General features: G+C 26.0%; 1 protein-coding gene across 1 annotated transcript; it reads left to right on the forward strand.

The window, feature by feature from the left end:
* The first annotated feature begins 1,810 nt into the window (after window positions 1-1,810).
* On the forward strand, window positions 1,811-20,554 carry LOC129976402 (aspartate--tRNA ligase, cytoplasmic-like). The gene is made up of 15 exons (XM_056089944.1): window positions 1,811-2,000; window positions 3,715-3,805; window positions 4,616-4,790; window positions 4,983-5,085; window positions 5,862-5,964; window positions 7,147-7,221; window positions 9,269-9,449; window positions 11,456-11,590; window positions 12,440-12,587; window positions 14,842-14,910; window positions 16,251-16,371; window positions 17,691-17,771; window positions 17,859-17,970; window positions 19,074-19,145; window positions 20,360-20,554. The coding sequence occupies exons 1-15, from the start codon at window positions 1,969-1,971 to the stop codon at window positions 20,449-20,451; spliced, it is 1,590 nt and encodes a 529-aa protein (XP_055945919.1). The 5' UTR covers window positions 1,811-1,968; the 3' UTR covers window positions 20,452-20,554.
* Window positions 20,555-22,490: the final 1,936 nt, after the last annotated feature.

The following is a 22,490-nucleotide window of genomic DNA, read 5'->3' on the forward strand; positions in this document are numbered from 1 at the left end:
TTATATTACCAAAAATTACTACAAGTCAATTTTTATGACTTGATGAACAATCTCATTATATACATTTCATTTCATGTAGCTTCCATTTGATTCTCTTCTTTCATATAGTTTCTATTGCATATGCTTCATTAAATTACTTAATTTATTAGATGAGAAAGTCGTGCACGAGATTTAATTTAAACAGTTCAACGATTTCTGGAAAGAAAAACGTAAACGATATTTTAAGGAAATTTTTTTCGAATTCGCTTTTTGTCAATATTAGTTTCATTAAAATTCTTTTCTTTCAACCGTGAGCATTATTTTGTCTCACAAGCAAATTTGCCCAGTTCCTCATCAATTTTACGGATTCAAAGACTATAATATTCCAGCATTGTGGTAATTAGTTGTAGTTTTATCAGTACTAAATGCTAATATCACATATTTGATTTCATTCATTTCATATAATTTCCATTGCATATGCTTCTTTAAATTACCATAAATATCATTTAGTAATAAAGTTTATAATGAGTAATAATTATATTTTCTCTTGTTTCAGCTATAATTTTATTTGTCCTGAAATCTAAATAAAGAGAAAAGTTGTTTCCAATATCAGTAAAGTACACTTCATTTGATATTATGTTCTTAGTTGCAATTTTTTTTTATTGTCGTTTCGTCTGGCAATTCGAAAGCCTGTATTTATACAAATTGTCAATTATTATGAATAACAATTTATTATAAATAAAATAAATTTTAAATGCTTACTCTCTTTTAATTAAAAATTCACTTAAATATTCTGAATAATTGCAAAATTAAATTGGAGTAATTTTTCTTAGCTACTCCCTTCCCTTAGAGATTTTTTGTCCTCTTGTCAGAACATTTGTAATGTTGTCTCTTGTATGATATAAGCGCATAATGTCTTTTTTTTTTTCAATAACTATTTACTTCATTCATAATCTGAATCTTTAAACTCATGGTTCTCATATGACATATGTCCATCAAGACTTGAATGATTGAAGTTCAAAAATATTGCATATTCTGAAACAAATATTGACGATGTTGACATATGATTTATCTTTACCTCTAAAATGATATGATGTCAATATAATAAAGATATTTAATTACTGTTACCATTGGCTTTTAAAAAATTAAAAAGAGATTGCATTTAGTCTATATTATCGCGTTTCGTTTTTGAATTACCTTTCTTGGAAAATAAATTTCGTTTTGAAAATCTTTTCACTGCAGATGAATTAATTTTTGAAATGCGAAAAAAATTTATTATAGATGTTCAGGTAAATGCTTCCAGTTTCATATAGTTACTCTTATGAAAAAAGGAAATCATTCTGTGTTTTTGTGATTGGGCAGAATCACGATCGATTGCTAAACATTTCAACTAATTAGTAATTTTATCTATAAAGTTATTTTAGGGTAGAATTTTAACTTTTGTCATACTAGAACTGTGCCAAAACTCACAGAAATTGCTTTAACAACAAATTTTACAAGAAATTTTTATTAGATAAAAAATATCTATGTAGCGTAATATGATTATGTATTTGCATTAAGATGCTTTTACTAATCTTGTCACTACTTTGTCAAAAAAAAAAAAAAATTCAGCGAAAGATTTAATATTTATGAGAAATAAAATACTTTTAGCAAAATATCATTATTTTATTTATTTTCAAGAAAAATAATAAGAGTAGAATAGTAAAGAAAGAATTTGAAATAAAAAACTACATTAACATAACGTAATTTAATCAAATTTTTAGTCACATGATTGAACAATTCTTTCAGTACTTTTATGGATTGATGCGAAAAACTGATGTTATCGACCTCAAGAAAACCGCAACCGTACCTTCTCCGGCACAAACACGTCTTCCTGTTGTTTACAACTTTTTCAGCATCTGGTCACATTTTATTTATAGATCTTCATAGATCCATCACCTACTTGTTACAAATATTTAATACTTAATTTTTGAACAAACTGTATTCAAAATGCCTGGAGAAACTGCCGGTGATGATACTAAGTGAGTTCTGAATTAAAAAAATATATACCTGTAATTATATTATAAATTGCACTATTTTTACAAAGTATTTTAAAATGTAATTCTTTACTACTTATTGTATTATAAATAGAAGAATTGAACGGAATTTTTTGTTTTGTGTGCCTATAATTTAATAATTCTAGTTATGAATTTAAAAAGAAAAAAAAAAAAAATCTGATGCAATGATTCCTTCAATTGCATCTGTTTTTACAAAAATTAAATAATTTCATGGTGATTTCATGCGTAATGAATAAATGAAGTACTAATTTATTTCATTTTACAATTATCTATTTTTTCTATAATTATATCTTATTTTTAAAAAAAGCATGCGATTTACCTTTGATTTTAAAATGATGTAATATTTTATACAATTTCAGCTATCTGTTTGTCATGCTTGCTATAATAGCTTAAAAAAAGTATTAAAATGCTGAATATGAATAATTAAATGCCATGCGAAGTTATCATAACTTTTTAAAAATTATTTTAAGTTTTCTAAAAATCTTACATATATTTTATTAGAAAAATATGTTTAAACTTGAAAGAAATTTTAAGAATGTATAAAGTTTTAGTGTGATTGAACTGTTTAAATTTATTTCATTTTATTCAATATTTCTTTCATATTACATTTGCAAAATTTTAAAAATATTTCAAGTGATGCAGTTATATATACTTTCCCTATTTTTGTACCAAAGAAATTGTCATTTAGCAATTATTGCTTTGTTATCTGTTTAAAATTTGTGATTTACCTATGCTTTTTTACCTCTTATTCTTTATAGTATGATATAAATAAAAATATCCTTTTTGAATATTGTGATGAAATTTATTAACAAAACTTTCTGTCTAGAGTTTTGATGCACTGAGGAAATTTTTTTGTGTTAAAACAATTTTAACCAAACAACTAATGCATATTAGTTACTTTTATTAAGAAATTATATTTCGATTATTAGATATTAGACATTACATTCATTTATGTTGATATACACTAGTTTTGTTTAAAAAAAAGCATTCACATTCAATGATTTATTTATGAAATTATTGTTTAAAAATAAAGTTATAAAATTGAATTGAATTTAATGTAAAAATTTGTGTAATATTAAAGTATAAATCTGATCAGTTTAAAATTCCTGTGATATTAATTTTAAATTATGTTTTTATTCAGATATGTACATATAAATTTTAAAATTATGAATAACATTATGATAAAAAAAAAGCATATTAATAATATAAATAAAATACAATTTGTTTTTAGGTATCTATTTTCTCGAGGAAACGTAATAAGTGAGATATATTTCTATTTGACTCTATAAATGAAAATGGTTTTAATGTTCATCTTTTTGGTTGGGGAAATAAACCAGCATTGTGTTAAAATTTATAAGAATCTAAGAGTTTCTTTTCCATACTGATCCTATGTCTTTACATACAAACCATTACACTCTTGAAATGCAAAGTTATTTCAACATTTTAATTATAAATTAAGTAATTATTTTTTGTATAACATATTATTGTTATATTTTAATATTTTTATTCGTATATGTATATTAAGTTAATTTAAGCCATTAATCATCAAAGATGTCATGTTAATCTATTAACTATGTTGACCAATGATATGTAGATAAGCCAAAAGTTTGCTAATGACATGTGGTAATACAAAAGTGCCTTTTTATTTAGATTTTTGAACAATTATTTTTCTTTCTAGTGCTGCTGCACCTTTGTCTAAGAAAGCATTGAAAAAATTGGCAAAAGATGAAGAAAAGGCTAATAAAAAGAAAGCTAAACAAGCTGAAGCTGTATGTTGCTCCATTAAAATATTTTTTTAATGAAAAGTATATATAACAATATATAATTTTTTCTTGCTATTATTGTAAAAAACATTTCTGGGTATTTTTTGGGTAATTTATAATTGAGTAATTTTTTGTCAAATGACCATGCCATAAGATTTTTATATTGACATATTTGTATAACTTTTGTTGGCTGACAAAATAATTAGAAAATAGTACTTTGCACTGTATTTATTCTTGGCATATACTACTATTTAACTAATAAGAAAATGAATTTTTCTTAATTTTTTATAATAATAAATCTATTTATTGGCATAGTGAGAGAAAATTGCACTGGGGTTATTACTAATTCTTCATCTCTCTTACTCCAATCTCATTAATTGATTTCGTATTATAATAATGAAAAATATATGATAAATTGTATCTTCATGGGGCCAAAAATTGTCCCCAAAGGCTTATCTTGCGTATTACAGAATCTGTAAACTTATTTATTTACTTTCTAATAGCTGAAAGATTTAAGAAACAAAATTAAAAAAGCTCATAGTTGTAAATTTCCATTATAATAAACCCTATTAATTTTTACCATGTTGCATATAAATCAATGAAGCTGAGTTTTAAGATTGAAACCATAAAATTTCAAAAATAAGTACTTCATAAAATAATGCATAAACTTTTTTACTTTTTTAGATTTTCTTACTTAAATCGTTCATATTGTGAAAATATTTTACTTGAAAAAGAATCTTAAGCTTTTAATCTACATTTTTTGATAAATTTGCTATTAGCATATTTGATATTTAAAAATATCTCTATTAAATGTAGGACTCAAAGCAAGAGGAAGAAGATGATTATTCTAAAGACTGCTATGGAAAAATGGTTATGATTCAGTCACATGAAAAAGTTCCTAGGAAACTAATCCCAGTGAGCTCGCTTGAAAAAGATCTTGGAGAAGAAAAGATTTGGATTAGAGGACGATTGCATACAAGTCGGGCAAAAGGTAAAATTTGAGAAAAAAAAATTGATATGCTTTAATATTACTCTCAGTATTATAGCCATTTACCCTGTTGAATTATTGATTTAATTGCTCTCTGATATTCAGATGTATGCATTCTTTTAAAAAAGAAATTTTTAAATGATGCTTTTTATTTTTAAATAGAGAAACAAAGACTGATTATTTTTTTACATATAGGAAAACAGTGTTTCTTTGTTGTGCGTCAGAGACAATTCACTATCCAGTGCCTTCTATCAGTATCTGAAACAACGAGTAAACAGATGATTAAATTTGTTGCTAGGTAAGCAAAGTTTTGTTTTAATACCTACTTATTATTTTTTTCCCCTGAAATGTGCACAGTTTTTTTATAAGATATAAAGAAATTGAATCTGGAATATATAACAAACATTGGAATAAATTATTATATATTAATAAATAATGCATGTGCATTCACAATCCAGCATATTTGTTTGAATTGTGAACATTCATAATTCAAACAGATGATTCTGATTTCATTTGTGAAAAAAGAAGTATAAGTTTTTAAAATTTTATTTTTGTTCCACTACATTATTTTATAAAATTATTTACCTCTCAAAAAAGAACAAAGTTGTTTTTTCAAAAGTTTCTTATTTAAAAGAGTAATCTCTATTTTAAGATGATTCTTTAGAAATGTGATTATATATATATATATATATATAGTATGTTTAATTAAACCTGTTGATGCATATGTCTTTTAATCTTTTTTAACTTTCAAATATTATTTTAGAAACATAAGCGTTCATATTAACAGGTATTAAAGATAAGAAACTGCTCACAGGAATGAGAGCAGTAAATTCTTTAACTGTTCTGCAAATTATTCTTAAATGCTTTGTCAATTGAGTTTCTTTAAGGATTTTCTAATCTGAAATCTTTACATGTATTTTTTTAATAAATAATATTCGGTCATTTATAATTTTCATTTTTGTGGGGTTTTTTTAATGGTGTTTCTTTTCTTTTTTTCTGAAAACTTACTTTACCTCATTGTAAGAACTCATTATCTGATTATGCTAATTTTTTTAACATTTCAATTCTGTTTAGTATAACCAAAGAATCTATAATTGATGTTGAAGGTTTCGTAAGGGCTTCACCTCAGAAAATTGAAAGTTGTTCTCAAAAGAATGTTGAAATGCATGTTACAAAGGTAAAAATCTTACATTCAATGTAAAATTTTAAATTAGGAATTGTATAAAAATTAGGAATAAGTATTATATAATATGCATTAGTTAATATGTTGTCTATTAGAAAACTGTTGGTAAACAGACTTTATTATCCTTTAATTGAGCTAAATTTTTAGTTTTATATGCTTAACCAGATATATTTTAATTGTGCCATGCATGTGTGACTAAAAAAATTGCTAACTTTTTATTTTAGTGCTTTTATTTTATCTTATTCTATTTTTCAATAAACTCTTATAGTTTTAAAGAGAAGTGAAGACTGTATTTTTTTTCCCATTATAGAACCTAGAATTGCACTTTATTTACTGTGCCATAAAAATAGTATGAAACAGGTCACTTATTAAAATTATATCAAAGATCGTTTCTTTGAAACAAAATTGAATGCAACTATCCATCTTCTTGAATATTTTTTAGGCCTACTACCATATTAACATTGTAAATTGATGTAATTAAAAGGAAAACAAAACAGAAATTAACATATAGGTTTGAGTCCATGAATTGTTATTACTCTCTTATTTGACCCCTTTTGATTTCCCCCCTCATCATTTGGAAAAAGAGAAAGAATCTAGAGTAGTTTATATGTAAGTAGTTACTAGAGCATAAGTAATTAGTATTTGTAGATTCTGCCTCTCCTCTAGTCTCTTTCTTTCTTCAGTGAAAATTTAATTTTGATCAATTATATTTAGTTTTTTTGAAAATGGATTACAATTCTAGATCTTCCATCCTCTTTCCCCTTTAAAAGTTTATGAATGACTTGAATAGTTTTTTGAGTTGGCTGTTTATATTGATTCTTAAATTTGGAATGCAAACCTTCACCCCCCCCCCTTCTACTGCTAATTGAGGTAGAAAAATTTGTAAACATGTTCAGACTTATTGAACATAATAAGTAAGTAAAGTAAGTTTTTCTTTCTTACACAAATTATTTATGATTATTGAAATAGACTTTAATAATTCCTTTTATCACATTTGTACTATAACATTTTTTTATTATTCTGTTGTAAATCAGTTTTTTAAAATTTAAAATGTCATGATTGTGAGTTATTTAACTTAAGGTTGAAGTCTGTCAGTAAACTTGAATAGTAAAATTGTGAAGCTATCTATATTAAATTGAGAATTTTTTTTCTCCCTTCCCTATATTGTGTACTTAGGTATTTGTTGTTAGTTCTGCTGAAGCTAGATTACCTTTACAAATTGAAGATGCTTCCAGACCAGAAAATGAGAATGTAAGTTAAGTATTTCTTTATATTTTGAGTAGTTTAAACAACTGATTTATGTCACTTTTTATAATAAATAATTTATTCTGATTTAATTGGAAATTTTTGCATATTTTACTGAAATAACTGTTACAGATACTTCTTTCAAGTATTTGTATCTTTTCATTCTCTGCTCCATATTCATTAAGAAAAGACTGAATTTGGAATCTGTCATAAAGCTACATTTAAATCATTTCAAATTTTTTGAAGTTTCTTGATTATCAGTTCATTGAAATACAATAATGCAGTGATATTTAAATCATAGGTTAAAATTTGGGTCAATTTTTAATTGTTGAAAATTTTTAAAATTAGTTAATAAGGGTTTCTTGAATATAAAATGTTGATCGTATTTCTTTGTCATAATTATTTTAACTTAAATTATTAAAACTAAATATGTTATGCCATATCAGTTTTCATTGTGATCAGTTCAGATTGAAAACAAATCTGTTAACCTATCAGACATAAACAGCAGTCCTTATTAAAAAATGAATTGGAGCTTATGGTATATATTTCTGAGGAATAATATATTCTGCAAAAATTCAATTTTCCATGTTGAACTAAATTGATTATATTCTGGTTTTATCATTTAAATTCCTTCATTCTTGATAAATTGATCATACATTTTAAAAGTGCCTGATTACTTTGTTCATAAATAACTTGTATTGTTATTATTTTATTTGTTTTTTTTTTCTTATATGAATGCTTTGGGTTTTATTAAAGATGGGGGAGGGACTGCTTCTCTTTAAGTTTTATAATTTCATTAATATGTTTTCAACCCCCATTTAATCAATCACCCCAATTAATTTAGTTATTTTTTAATGTTGTTAAATTTCAAAATATGTGTAGTAAATGCTATAAAACTGATATTTTATTAAACAAATATATCTTGAATAAATTTTATAATAAATTATACAAGAAAAATTTGGTACTTGTTTATTTTTATGGCTCCTAGGTTTACTTGGCAATTTTCTGATGTTGCACATAGTAATTTCTGATTATATCTGTAATAATTCAAAATAATTGATTATCTTAGTGATTTTCAGATGCTATGATCTCTAAGCTCCATTCTACATAAGATATCAAGTTGGTTGCATTCCTAGGTTTATATTTTGCTTTTTTTTTCTTCATATTGTTGGCATTTACAAAAATAAATTAATGCTGAAAATTTCTTTTTCTGTAAGAAAACAGAATTTTCAGAATTGTAGCATAAGATATGAAACATCTCGATTACGTTTTAAGCTTTCTTTTGAATATAATATATGTATACATTTTTAATTATACTATATTCTTTATAAGTTATGTCTTTCTTTAAATTTTCTCCATGCTTATAATAATAAGTTACTTTAAGAATTTATTTTTATGCATATAAAATTAGGAATAATTTTTAAAACACATCCTGCTCACATTTTAAATGTTATTTTCTGCTGAACATACATAATTAATTTAAGGACAGTTTTCATATTTGAATTATCATTTCATAATGGATTCTTAAGGAATTTCCATTTCATCATTTAAGTGATTCAAAAAATAAATAACAAATTAAATTATTTTTTATTACGTTAATATTTATGTGGAATAGCAAATTTTGTATTATATTTATATTTATGTGTAATAACAATAATAGTTTCCGATTCTTATTGTAGGCATAATTCTTGACATTCTATAATTTTTATTGTTCAATAAACTCAGAAAAGCATTAAAAAAAAAGGTAATTTTTTATGAAAAGATTATGTATATAGTTATCAGATTTTCATTCTAGAAATCATTTCTAGATATATTAGAAAATGTCAAATTTAATTTTATTCTTCATTTTGTTTTCCAACCTCTGCGGGTTCACCTGATTAACATATAAACAATTTTGGGTTATTTGTGATACATAAAATCTTTTTCAGTTTCATTTCATCATTTATTGATCAACTATTGTAATGCACATTTTTTTTTTTTTAATGTTGTGATTTTTTAAAAAGATTAGCTAAAAAATACTTATCTGACATATGCAATTTGTAACCTTTTCTAGGATCCTGAAGGTTTAAATATTCATGTAAATCAAGATACCCGTTTGGATAACAGAGTCATTGACTTAAGGACAGCTGCCAACCAAGCTATTTATTCTTTGCAAGGAGGTGTCTGTACTTTGTTTAGAGAATATTTATCATCAAAGGGCTTCAAGGAAATACACACACCGAAAATAATTTCAGGTATGTATTTTCATAACAGAATTGGATACATTATTGTTAAATCTGACAGCAATTAAGTATACAAATAAATCTAATAATGTTATATAGTGAAATTTGAGAAAAACTGGCAAACTTAAGCACATTATGGTAGCTGCCATGCAAATTGAAAAGAAATATTTTTGCCAAAATTTGATTGATGATCAATACTGCTAAGCATAAAAGAAAGTTACTCATTATTAATATTTCTATGAATTCTGATTTCACTTTTCGATCAGTATTTTAATGTCATGTATTTAACTGTTTTTGAATAAATAAAATGTTGGAGATTTTTTTTATAACATATTTATCACACATAGAGCTTAATATTTTAGGACTTACGTTGTTTTATATTGTTTATTTTCATTTTGGTACAAAATCTTTAATTTTTCCAGTCAATAAATGTAAAATTATTTTTCTAAAATTTGGGGAAAAATTGAAAAATTTCATTTGAGTTTTAATCTTAGATATGTAGCTTTAAAAAAAAAAATACTAAATAGTTACTCTGGAACTTATAAAATTGGTTTTTAAGACAGGAAAATATTAAATTTAAAATAATAGGATCATTAATTGCTGAATATCATTCAGCAGCCTATAAAAAGCAATTAAATTACTATCTTTTGTTTTATTCTAATTTAATTTTAAATTTTGTAAAAGTACATTTATTTTTGATTATGTATTGAACACATTTTATTGTATATTCATTTAATTTATTCTGATAGATTACAATATAAAATTCCTTTGAGTCCTTAAAAATAATTTAATTATTTTGATCAATTGATTTTAGTGACTTAAATCTTTTTATATGTCTGTGCTGCATATATTTATGTATAAATATAAAATTCACTTCATATTCATATATATCAAAAATCCAAAAATGTTGATATTATTTTCATTTTTTTATCACTTCAATCAGTAATTTTAATATTTCCTTATATTTATTAAAAGCATTTTCAAAATTTTATCATAATCCTTTTTTTTTTTTTTTTTAATGTCTGAAGTGAAAATTCAAATTTTCATCATAACCATGAATAGCATAGCAGAAAGAATTGTAATTCCTTCTGGTTTCTAGAAGGGAAACTTAACTCAAAAACAAAACATAAATGAAGTGAAAGTTTATTGAACACAGAAGAGTTGTGCATGAAAAAATTTACTGCCTATGCACAAACAAATATATTTTAAATAATTGTTTACTGGAAGTTAGTGTCAGATTTCTAATAAGACAGCTACTTGTTAAGAGTTTGGGGGGGGGGTAATCAATTAAAATATGCTGTTATTTTAGTTGCCTAATAAGCATAGAATTTATACTTTTTACAAATTTGATTTATAAATAATAGAATGGCAAATGCATGTTCATATTGAATTATTAAAATTTTCTTTAAATAGATTAATGAATTAAGTTATTAATTTTTGATTAAATAGATTAAATAACAATACTTCTATTAATTTCATTACTTGATTATAATATGTTGGATTTAATTTATTATATTATGTTTGTTTGAAGTTTATCTTCATATAATCTATCAAAATAAGTGCATTTATTTGTAAGTGCAAAAATCGTTATAAATAGTGATTATGTTTAATTTTTCAAGCATAAATATCAATTATTACTTTAATCATTTTTAGTTATTGATTTTATTATTAATGACATAATTATTAGTTATTACTTTAATCATTTTTTTTTCACACACACATATGTATATTCACAGAGTTATTAAAATAAGGAATTAAATTAAAGCATTAATTTGTTGATTTTGTTAAAAAGTTTGTTGAAGTATGAAACTAAATTAAGCAGTTTTTGAAAGAAGTGCTTTATAATTATCTTTTTGTGGCCTCCAAGTGTCTAAATATGCCACTGCTGAGAACTGCAATAACTTCCTCAATAAAATAAATAAATAAAAACTTTAGAATGTCTTTCTTGTTGGTTCTCATGCCATGTAATTTAGAATTTTAAATATTAAATTTAAGTTAACCTAAATTATTCTTGATAGCTGCCAGTGAAGGAGGAGCTAATGTTTTTGAAGTCAAATATTGTGAAGGGCTTGCCTACTTAGCTCAATCTCCTCAATTTTACAAGCAGATGGCTATTGCTGCTGACTTTGACAGAGTGTATACCATTGGATCAGGTATCGTTTCTTTTCTTTTATTAATATAACTGAAAATAAGAGTCACTATTGAAACAGCTGCATTTTTTATGACTGTGGAAAGGTGTTTATCATTTCATCTGTTACCGTCTTGTGCTTTGTTGTTTACTGATGAAACATAAAATTACTGCAACCAGGTTCGAAGCAATTATTATTTTATCCTATACTTAACTCAAAATAATTATTTAGTAAATTTTATCTTTTTCTCAGTTTAATGCAATCTAATGTTATTATGATATGAACATGGTCACTTTTTTATATCATTATTATTTATTTTTCCATGCATTATTAAATCTCATTAAAATATTGATATATAATATAAACATTTTTTAATTATATATATTATTTAAACCTATGCAAATTATCTATATCTCCTATGCATGTAATAATTTCACTGTATCCACATTCTAAAAATAATTATTTTCTATTCATTCAAACTCAGCCTTCATTTTGCTTCTGAGTTGCATTAGTTCTTACTTTTAAATGCAAACTTTGAACATGCTAAAACTAAGAGTGAAATCAGTAAATTTCCTACTAAAATTATATTATTTCATAAGAGTCTTAGTTTCTTTTTCCTGCTTTTTATCTTCCTATTTAAACTATACCAAGTGCCAATCATGGTTTTAACAAAACACTTTTCAAAACTCATCTTAAAAATTAAAATCACTCCTTAATCATGAAGAAAAGAATAAAACTGTAATATCCAGCTTACCATCTCTGCGATCCTTTTTCAGGGAAACCATTTCATGCAAATATGACAAATAATAAGATGATATATATATAACATCTGAGAAAAAATTTAATTATTGATTATATTTCTTTTATTTTCAGTGTTTCGAGCTGAAAACTCCAACACACATCGGCATCTTTGTGAATTTATTGGTTTAGATTTAGAAATGGCCTTTAGCTATCACTACCATGAAGTTGTTGATGTCATTGGTGACATGTTTGTTCAAATGTTTAAAGGTCTCAGAGACAGGTACATTATACATTTTAAGTTGAAAGTCATACTAAATTGATAAGAATATATAAAGTAAATAAACAGTAGTTTAGTTGGTTTTTTTTTTTTTTTTTTTTTTTTTTTTTTGCAGAAACTTTAGCTTTAAGCTTATTATTATTTAAGAATCAGTTGAGTTAAACAATAAAAAGAATAAATAAATAAATTTGCATAAAAAATGAAACTATTTAGGGTAAAAATTTAATAAAAACTAAGTGCTTCAAAAGGATAATTTTGTTATAATATTTTAATGAAAATGCAATGATTATGGTTATTTAATTATAATGTTTTTATTTTTCTTCATTTATACAAAATAATTCACGATCATATTTGAATAATTAACTTTGGCCAGATTTCATCTCTTGTGAAAGGATATGAATTAACGGAGTTTGAATGTTTTTGGCTCTAAAAACCATAGCTAGTTTTTCTGAATTTAACTTAAGGATAATGAAGATACAGAGAAGAAAGTGGCAGGATGTAGAGGACGTTGACTAAATCTTTAAAGCAAATTATTTAAAAAGGGCAGAAAACAATGAGTTATTATTACATTCCTTACTTTCCTTTTAAATTGCTCATAATGTTTGCATATCATTCTTGTTTGCTTTCATATTATTCATATAAGAAAGTATTCATTCTCTATTCCAAATATATAAAGCATAACTCCATTTTTTTAAAAAAAATATATGTAATAAGATTTTAGTTCCTATTTGCCATCATTATTCATACAATACTTTACACATTCGGGCTTGATGGATTTAATTTTCTTCCATTTTTAATCAATGCATTTTGTTATAAATAAATTTGAACAAAGAGAGAACCGACGTCCTGGCTTAGGATTAGCACATCTTCCCCATGATCTGGGCATCCCGGGTTCAAGTCCTGGTTTGGGCATAGTTGTTCTTTACCCTGTGTTCTTTCTGCAAGGTGTGTGAATGAGCCCCCCTCCCCCTGTAAAAAGGGGTTGTGGAAGTGAATGTGTGCGTCTCATCTTCATTTGAGCTAGAAGTCAGACTTCTGCCCTCGGATGCTCAGAGGTCCTTACCCTCAGAAGCTACTGCACCCCTTTTCCGTGGTAACACGGACACGACATCCTCATCATCATCAACAAAGTGAGCAGCTTTGTCTCATGCTCCCCTATTAAATTAGAATGTTTATCAGTATTTGGCTGGGTGGAGAAAGAAATACTCTTTAGAGAGTTACTTTTAAAAAATTGAAGTACACAAAATCCTTTTCATTATTAATAATTAATTGCCAAAAAGCAGAATAATGTATATCTTTCTAGATTGATCCAGGATTCTTCTATTGCTGCGGTTTAAAGCCTTTTTCAATTCCTCGCAATCTGATTGAATTCAAATTTTTCCATGGTGCTTGTATATAATCCCACCAAGTTTTTTTTTGAAAAGTAATCAACTTTTATATAGATTAGTTAAAAATATAATAAAACATTTTAAATGATATAAAAGTTTATTTAACAAATAAAGTAATCAGAAAGATGAATGAACTACACATCCTCTGCACACATTTTCTGAAATTATAGTATTAAACTGGAAACAGCTACTGCTTAATGAAAGCATATTTCTTTCCTATTTTAATGTTTATGGGTTGGTATTGGATTACAAATTAACCAATATTTAATATTACTGATTTGAGAGGGAAAAAAAAAATGTGTATACTGAAGAACGGTAGAATCGGAAAATTGCACAAGTTGCAACAAGATTAGGAGCACAGCCACATCTATTTATATATAAGTACAAAGTGCATCATGTTTTATTGTTTTTTATATGTATATAAGATGCTCCAGATTTAGAAGCACCAATTCAAAACAAATTACTTGTTAGCTTCCACCTGCTACATTTGATGTTGCAACTTTTAAAATATAAATAAAAGATGATATGAGATATATATTTTGGAAAACATTGCTCAATTTATTTATTACATATTATTGCTAATATCACAACTTACACAAAAGATCTTACTTTTTTTTTGCAATATAATTTAAGATTTGTTTTTATTATTTGATTCTTTATTCTTATTTTATTAATATATGGGGAAATTTCAACATTGATAATATCTATAAAAATCTTCAATTTTGGAAATTAGCTTATCCTTTACATATTCTGTTAATACTTAGTGCTGTTTTTTTTTTTTTTTCAATAATTTTCTCTGAATTTTTTTTTTTTTTTTTTTTTTTTTTTTCATTTTTCATTATTGAAATATGTACTTTCCCCTCTTCCAGGTATGCAGATGAAATCAGTGCCATTTATAAGCAATATCCTGCTGAACCATTTAAGTTTCTTGAGCCAAGGTATGTTCTTTATAATCATTCTTAAAATATTCCAAAAGTTTTGCATGAAGCATTTTTCATATAAGTTTTATTCTTTGTTTGGATAAGAATTTTAGATATATTTAAAGTTTTGTAAAGAGAATTTTTTTTTTTTTTTTTTTACTAGTTAATTATGCAAGTCCCATACTATTAGATTTAGAGTGATACTAAGTGAAACCAATTTTAATCAGTTCAGTTGATGATATCATAGGTTTAAATCATTTTCCATTTTCAGCTTACATCATTAAAAAAAAAAAAAAATTAGATTAAGTATTCAGAATTGCAATGTACACATACATAAAAATGTGAATTTTTAATAATTATTATTCAAAATATTTTGCAATGTTTCTGACCTAACTTTCTTTCTAGAAAGTAATGCTTTTATTTATATGGGAGTATCATTTATTTTTATTTGTTTGTTTGATTACATGAATTTGCTTGCTAATCATAGGCAATCTGCTAAAGTACAATTTGAATTATATCTTTTTTCGATTTATTCTTTATTTTATCTGATAAATGTTTCACTAAGTAATTCTTAATATTATATGTAAAAGTAAACAGATTTTGTAACTTAATTGTTGAACCTCCCATTTTTTTAAATAACATTATCTCAATAACAAATGGGACTTAAAATATTGCTTCTCATGATCCATTTTCATTAACATTTTGTGTCAATCTCAGAATTGGAAAATAAACAAGAAATTAAATATTTGAAGACAAGGCACTTTTCAGGATTTTTTTTTTTAATTACAAATGCTTCTAAGTTAAAAACTTTTGTAAGTTTTTTTATGACCCAATTATCTTCTGTAGTACCCCATTTTGGTTATCAACCTATTAATCAAGAATACCCTGTTATAAGATGCATTTAAATGCAGTAGCTATTACAGATTAAAATGTTTACCTTATCTGTTCAACTTATATGCTAGCTATTTTATCTTTTAAAAATTTGTACCAATTACAATTGCATTTGTAGACTCATGTTTCTATAAAATTTTAAACGTTTTCTGTAGAATGCATACAGCTAAATAGTTTGATAAAATATCTACATTTTTAGAACATTAAAAATGCAACAGATATATTGTTGCAAGAAAAATTTATTAAATCACTGTTTGATATTTCTTAGGAGATTGAAGTATTTAATTTTGAATAGCTTAGTCATATTTTTTCAAATAATTTTAGTATATTTACTTCAGCTGAATTAAAAGTAAGATTTTTAACAAATTTAATTTTATAAATTATGGAAAGAATTATATGTTTTGTTGTTATTTTTCCTTTTTAGCTGACAACTATCATAGAATAATAAATAAATTTGAAAATTTCAGTTTACGCTTAGATTATGCACAAGGTTTAGCATTACTTAGAGAAGCAGGTGTTGAAATCGGCGATGAAGACGATTTAAGTACACCAGATGAAAAACTTTTAGGGAAAATTGTCAAAGCTAAGGTAAGAGAATATCATTCGTGTGTGTATGGAATTTTCAGATTTTGAAATGATCTGACAAATATTTTTATCACATTTCATTGATTAAGTACAATTTTTTTTTTTTTTTTTTTTTTTTTTTTTTTTTGTGTTCCTATATTGAATTTTAAGTTTTTAAAATTATGAAAACCTGTTCAAATGATGCCAGTGCACACTTGTAAAGATATGATTATTTTTTATGGTAATTTTCTTCTTTTAAATTCTTAAGGCTTTGTAGGCTTTATTTTGCTCTGCTTTTGAAATGTTTATACCATGAAAATATTGTTGGTATGATCTAAGCTTTAAAATTTTAAGCCAATTTTAAGTTTTTATTTCATTAAAGATATACTATACATGCACTCTTCAGGATGTTAAATCTGCCATATTCAAAGATTAGTGCAAGTATTGAAATTGGGATATCAGCTTTGGTATTATTCTTTTATTAATTTCATAGCATTTATTTATTCAAACTAAATTTAGTCAAGAAAAAAAGCTACTTAAATGGAGGTGGCAGGTGCTTAATCATGTACCATGCAAATGTACACTCTTTAAAGTATATGTGCTTTAGAAAAATGGATTTTATATGATTTCACATTATGTTTTGATGAGCAATGATATCATACTATGACATTTAAAAAACTCTTATAACAAAATCAATCATTTCTGTTGGTGTCATTATTTTTCTGGAATTATTCATACTACTCTAAATACCCGTTTATATAAATGATGTAAAACTTATTTCTAAAATATGAAGTTAACAGTTTAGACTAAATAATAAATTTAGAAACAGCACAGACTTCAATGGCTGTTTCTGCTTATTTTCTGCTCTTTTGGTCTTAGATACTTGTATCAAATTGGGGGAAGGGATCGTTTGGCTTTCTGCTTGTTTGAAAAGTTTCGTTATATTTTTAACAGACATTTTGTTTTATCTTTTATTTCATGTTATGTTAACAAATAATATCCATCATAAGAGATAATTTAATCCATCCATATCGACCTCTTGAAATATTTATTTTGCAAAGAAATATATCAATTTCTTGTAGCACAGTAAAGCTTCGAATTCAGGGAATCCAAAATAATCTTGATTGAATAGCTAATATCCATCCATTTTTCCATCATAAGAGTTAGATTTAAAGTTATATATAAAATTCATATGAATAATAATAATATAAAATACAAAAATCATGATACAGTTTATTTTATAATTTAATGCATAATAGTTTTATAAATTTTAAGTGAAAATTATTTATTTAAAACATTATGAATATAATGAATTTTATGTAAATTTTTTCCTTTCTTTTTAGTATGATACAGATTTCTATATCTTAGACAAATTTCCGCTTAAAGTACGTCCATTCTACACAATGCCAGATCCAGAAAACCCTGTAAGTATCCTTCCTAATATCGAAATATATATGTTGCCTATAAATGAGAATTTTAAATTTATTATTTTTATTTTTATTTATTTCCAGAAATTATCCAATTCTTATGATATGTTTATGAGAGGAGAAGAAATAATATCGGGAAGTCAACGTATTCACGATTCCGAGTTTCTTACCAAAAGGGCTACGGAGCTAGGAATAGGTTGGTAAAAAAATTATTTATGTTCCATAATAATCCAGTTGTGTATCAGAAAATAACTATAATTTCTGTAATAAAAAAGTGTTAAAATATTCCAATATTTTAAAAAGTTTTACAAAATGACCATAAATAGCTCTTTGCATTTCAATAATATTCTAAACCTGATACTGAAGGATATTGAATCTGTAAGATCTTTAGATTATGAAGAGTCTTCTATTTTTGTCTTTTCTTGTTAGCAAAACAGGATGTCTCAAAAGGTTATTTACAACATTTAAGAAAATGTCAGGTATGTAGGTACAAGTCATTTATACAGTAGAATAGAACATGAGGTTGGAAATAAAGAGGAAGGGTTCTTTTTCAAAGAATTAAGGAAAAATAAAGGATACTCTAAGTGAAGTAAACAATACAAAAGCACAATAATACAGTTGCATAGATAACACCATTACAAATCATACATTTCAAATACAGTGACCAGTAAGGTGCAATATGAATGACAAACTTTTGAAATATTTAGAATGTTTGTTCAAAGAATTTCCTATTCTAAGTTATACATTCTTTTCTTGTTATTATCTGTATAATGGTCTTATTGTCAGTGACATATTTAGGCATTATGACTCCAGGCTGCCCACAAATCCATATTTGTGCACATTATTACTGATGCAGAAGCTCAGTACTAGAAATATTTTAATAACTAATTGAAATTAATGAGGCATCCAGAAATCTGATCAATCATACTTTATTAATTCATAGAATTTTTAATGCAACTTTCAGACCGCTAGGCTGAAAAACACTTCTCTGTGATGTAATATAATTTCTGCTGCCATTCTTGTACCGAATTTATGTGAAGTACACATTTTGCATTGATTTTTGAGGCCAATTTAGAATAAATTGTTTAGATATTTCTAGATATGCAACTAAATTTCTTTACATAGTTAAAAAACTAATGTGATTCTTAAAATATGAAAAATAACATTCAGTTTATTTTAAAAAGTAAGAAATAAAATTATGCCTGATATCAGACATTTCTATACATGTTAAAATTTATATTCAATTTGCTTTTTATGAATATTAAATTAATATTCATAAATTGTCATTTTTGATTTCAGATTTAGAGAAAATCAAAAGTTACATCGATGCATTCAGATATGGTGCACCCCCTCATGCTGGTGGTGGTATTGGTAAGTACAATTTACACCCTCTCTCTCTATGCTTGATCATTAAGTTTTCCTCACTTATGAAAAATTTTATATAAAAGTGAAAATTTTTAACAAAATTCAAATTATAGGCAAAAAATTTGATTAATCATCATTAGATTCGTAAAGTTAGACATGAATCAAGAGAGGAAGACTAGTTTTAACCATAATTTTTCAAAATCTGGTAATTTGATTGTGCTTTAGTGATTAATTGCTTAATTTGGCACGGGAATTTTTCCCACAAAGTAAACACAAAAATGGGCCTGTTGTTCTTGATTGCTCTCCAGGAAGGTAATCTACTGCCATATAAGATAGATTTCTTCCTCAGGTGCACCAAAATAATTTAAATTCATTTTGATTGACATAATATTTTATTGTGAATCTTTGATTTGTGGGATCAGATTAGAACCACTTGCAGAATTTGATTTAATCATTTAAAAAAATTAACAGAAGTTTCATTCAATCATTTTTAGAGAAAGTAGTTTTCCACATTCAAAATACAATTTTGTGTTAATAATATAGATTTCATTTTTGAAACATTTCAGCACATGTTATTCATAATAATTATAGTTGTTAATCTTATATATATATGCATTATTTTTGTGAAATATTCAATTTTATGGGGAGGAAAATTGAGAAATGCTTCTTATGCATAAATGAGACAAATTGTTAAAATTTTTTTAATTTAATGGTAAATTTAAAATTGTAGAACAAAACTTTATATGAATTTTATTCCTTCTCTAAACTCAGACATATAAAAAAGTCTTATAGGCATTTTTCAAAAGGTAATGCCCAGATCAAAAAATTTTATTAGGTTATACCCTTTTTTATAATACATTTTCCTAGAATTGCAAAAATTTCATTCCTCTCATCTCAGCATTCAACAGACCCTTTCATAGATTTTTAATATAAATAATGCTTCTATTTAAACATTTCTTCTCAAATGTATAGCTTTTCTTTAAATGTGAAAAACCGATCTTGCAACGTTCTGGCTTGATATGCAAGAGCAAATATAGGAGTTTCTTTGGGATGGCTAACTAACAACTTAAAGCAATAAGAATGCTGTTATCCATTATATTTTACCTAAGATGTACATTTAGAATCTGTGGCAAAAAAAATTAACGTAGTTTTATTACAGCCCAACTTTTACAGTAATCTAATTATTTTTTGAATATTAATGCTAAAACTCATCTTTCCAGGTTTGGAACGGGTCACTATGTTGTATTTGGGTCTCAACAACATCAGGAAGACGTCCATGTTCCCCAGAGATCCCAAGAGACTCACCCCTTGAGATTGTTGCGCTATAGAGATCTCTTGACATTGTTTTTTTAGACGTACAAACATTTTTTGATAATTTTCAATAAATTGTTGGATTACTTGCCAAGTTGAAGAAATTGTGCATGTGTTTTTTCAGTGCCATTTAGATGTATTAAGGCTACATTTGTTCTACCAGTTTCTCACTCTAATCATAATCAGGAATTAATTTCTAAAAACCATAAGAGATTGGAGTATTGTTTGATTGGAAAAATGTTTTAAATGACAATTAAGGTTTATGCCGTTTTGGTCTATAAATAAAACTATTGGGGGGAAAAATCCGCTTTAATTATGAAATTCAATATCTTCATTTAGGACTATTTCAAAAAAAATTTTGTTTGTCTGAAATGGTAATTGCATTAAGAATATTGAACCTAATAAGATCAAGTGGCGGTTTGAAAATTTAAATAACATTCTGCGAGATATACGGAAACAAATTATATTTCTTGATTCAAATAACATGCAATTTTTTTAGAGATTTTTCCAATGGGAGATATGTACTTATGTTAAATTTTTAGAAATTAGCTATTCAGTCCAGATTATTTTGGATTTCTTGAATTCAAAGCTTTACTGTGCCACAAGAAATTGATATATTTCTTTGCAAAATACATATTTCAAGAGGTCGATATATTCAAATTCTGAATATAGATGTCACTTATATCAAGTATACACTCTTTATATAACAGATAAACAAAATATAAATTGCAATTTCTTCCAAACATTTGTAGCACTAAATGTCTTAAAAATTATAATTGCAGTGACCAAAATATCTGCCAGTCGATCGGCTAATCCACAAGTGTGATAACATGTATTGAAGTATTTCTATTAGAAAACATGACAATGCAACTGCTTGTTCTAGAATAAAGCCAAAAAAATTTATCTTTAGTATTAATAAAGACATCTATAGAAAAGCTTGGGTAGAATTACATTTGCGTTACAGACTTGGGGGGGGGGGATAATGCACATTAACAGTCTGCAATAATGAATATTATATTACCTCTTGAAGTATGTATTGCAAACACTGCTGCTATGTTAAAAAAAATTCTGGAATTTATCTTATTCAGGAAGAACAAATACAGATAGATTTAATTACAGATTTATTTGTTTCATTGTAACTAGTATGAATTATGCAACTATATAATTTTGACATCATTCATAAAAAAGATGCACCTGCTTTTTCTGATCTGCATTTCTTCGGAATTTTCAAATCATTGCCCCTTAAGCAAATTCTACATCTAAAGAAAAAGTCACAAGGAAATAAGCTGGTTTTGAAGATACTGGAATGTGGTGTTTTGGCCAAGAATTTGACACCAAGAGGACACCAGCTGGCACATTAAAGTGATGCATCACCTACAGCTTGGTCTTCCAAAGATCTTGGGAGTTCTGTTTTCCCGAGTAATGTTGGCAGTGCAACAAAAAGTTCGCTACTTTGATTCTCTCTTGTGGCGATATTTTCAACTAATAGTAGAAAATCTCTCATCTAATTTGAGAATATGGGTTAGTCAAATTGCTTCAGGATAACCACCACGTTAAGGATTTAAATTTATTCTTTGTTGACTGTGCAAACATGCTAAAAGGATTCCTTACTTACAACCCTCCTGAACTTTTTCTCTCGTGGGAAGTTTAGAATGCCTATAATCATGAGCTAGTGGTTCTTCTTGTGTACAGCCAAACACCTCGACGCCACTGAGCGAAGCAGTAGCGACAGAATTTGCGTCTTCATCATAATCCAATTCATATTGCTGGTGAAATCACTAAACTGTATCCTCTTCATGGTTGTTGGCCCCCAATAGTCAATCTTTGATCTTCATCCTCATCTTCCCCTACACCTAACAAGGACTAGGCCACCACTTAGGAATCTCCTCAAAATTCTGTAAACATCCAAAGTGTGTTCCACAACAAAAGAAAGGCAAACACTTTTAAATAGCTGGGGGGGGGATGTCAATTTTCAAAATATTTTCCAAATTTATCATGAGCTTCCACTGGATGTAATCGGTTCTGGGGCATTAATGACGG

This window comes from Argiope bruennichi, chromosome 7, assembly GCF_947563725.1.
Source record: "Argiope bruennichi chromosome 7, qqArgBrue1.1, whole genome shotgun sequence".
Classification (NCBI taxonomy): domain Eukaryota; kingdom Metazoa; phylum Arthropoda; class Arachnida; order Araneae; family Araneidae; genus Argiope; species Argiope bruennichi.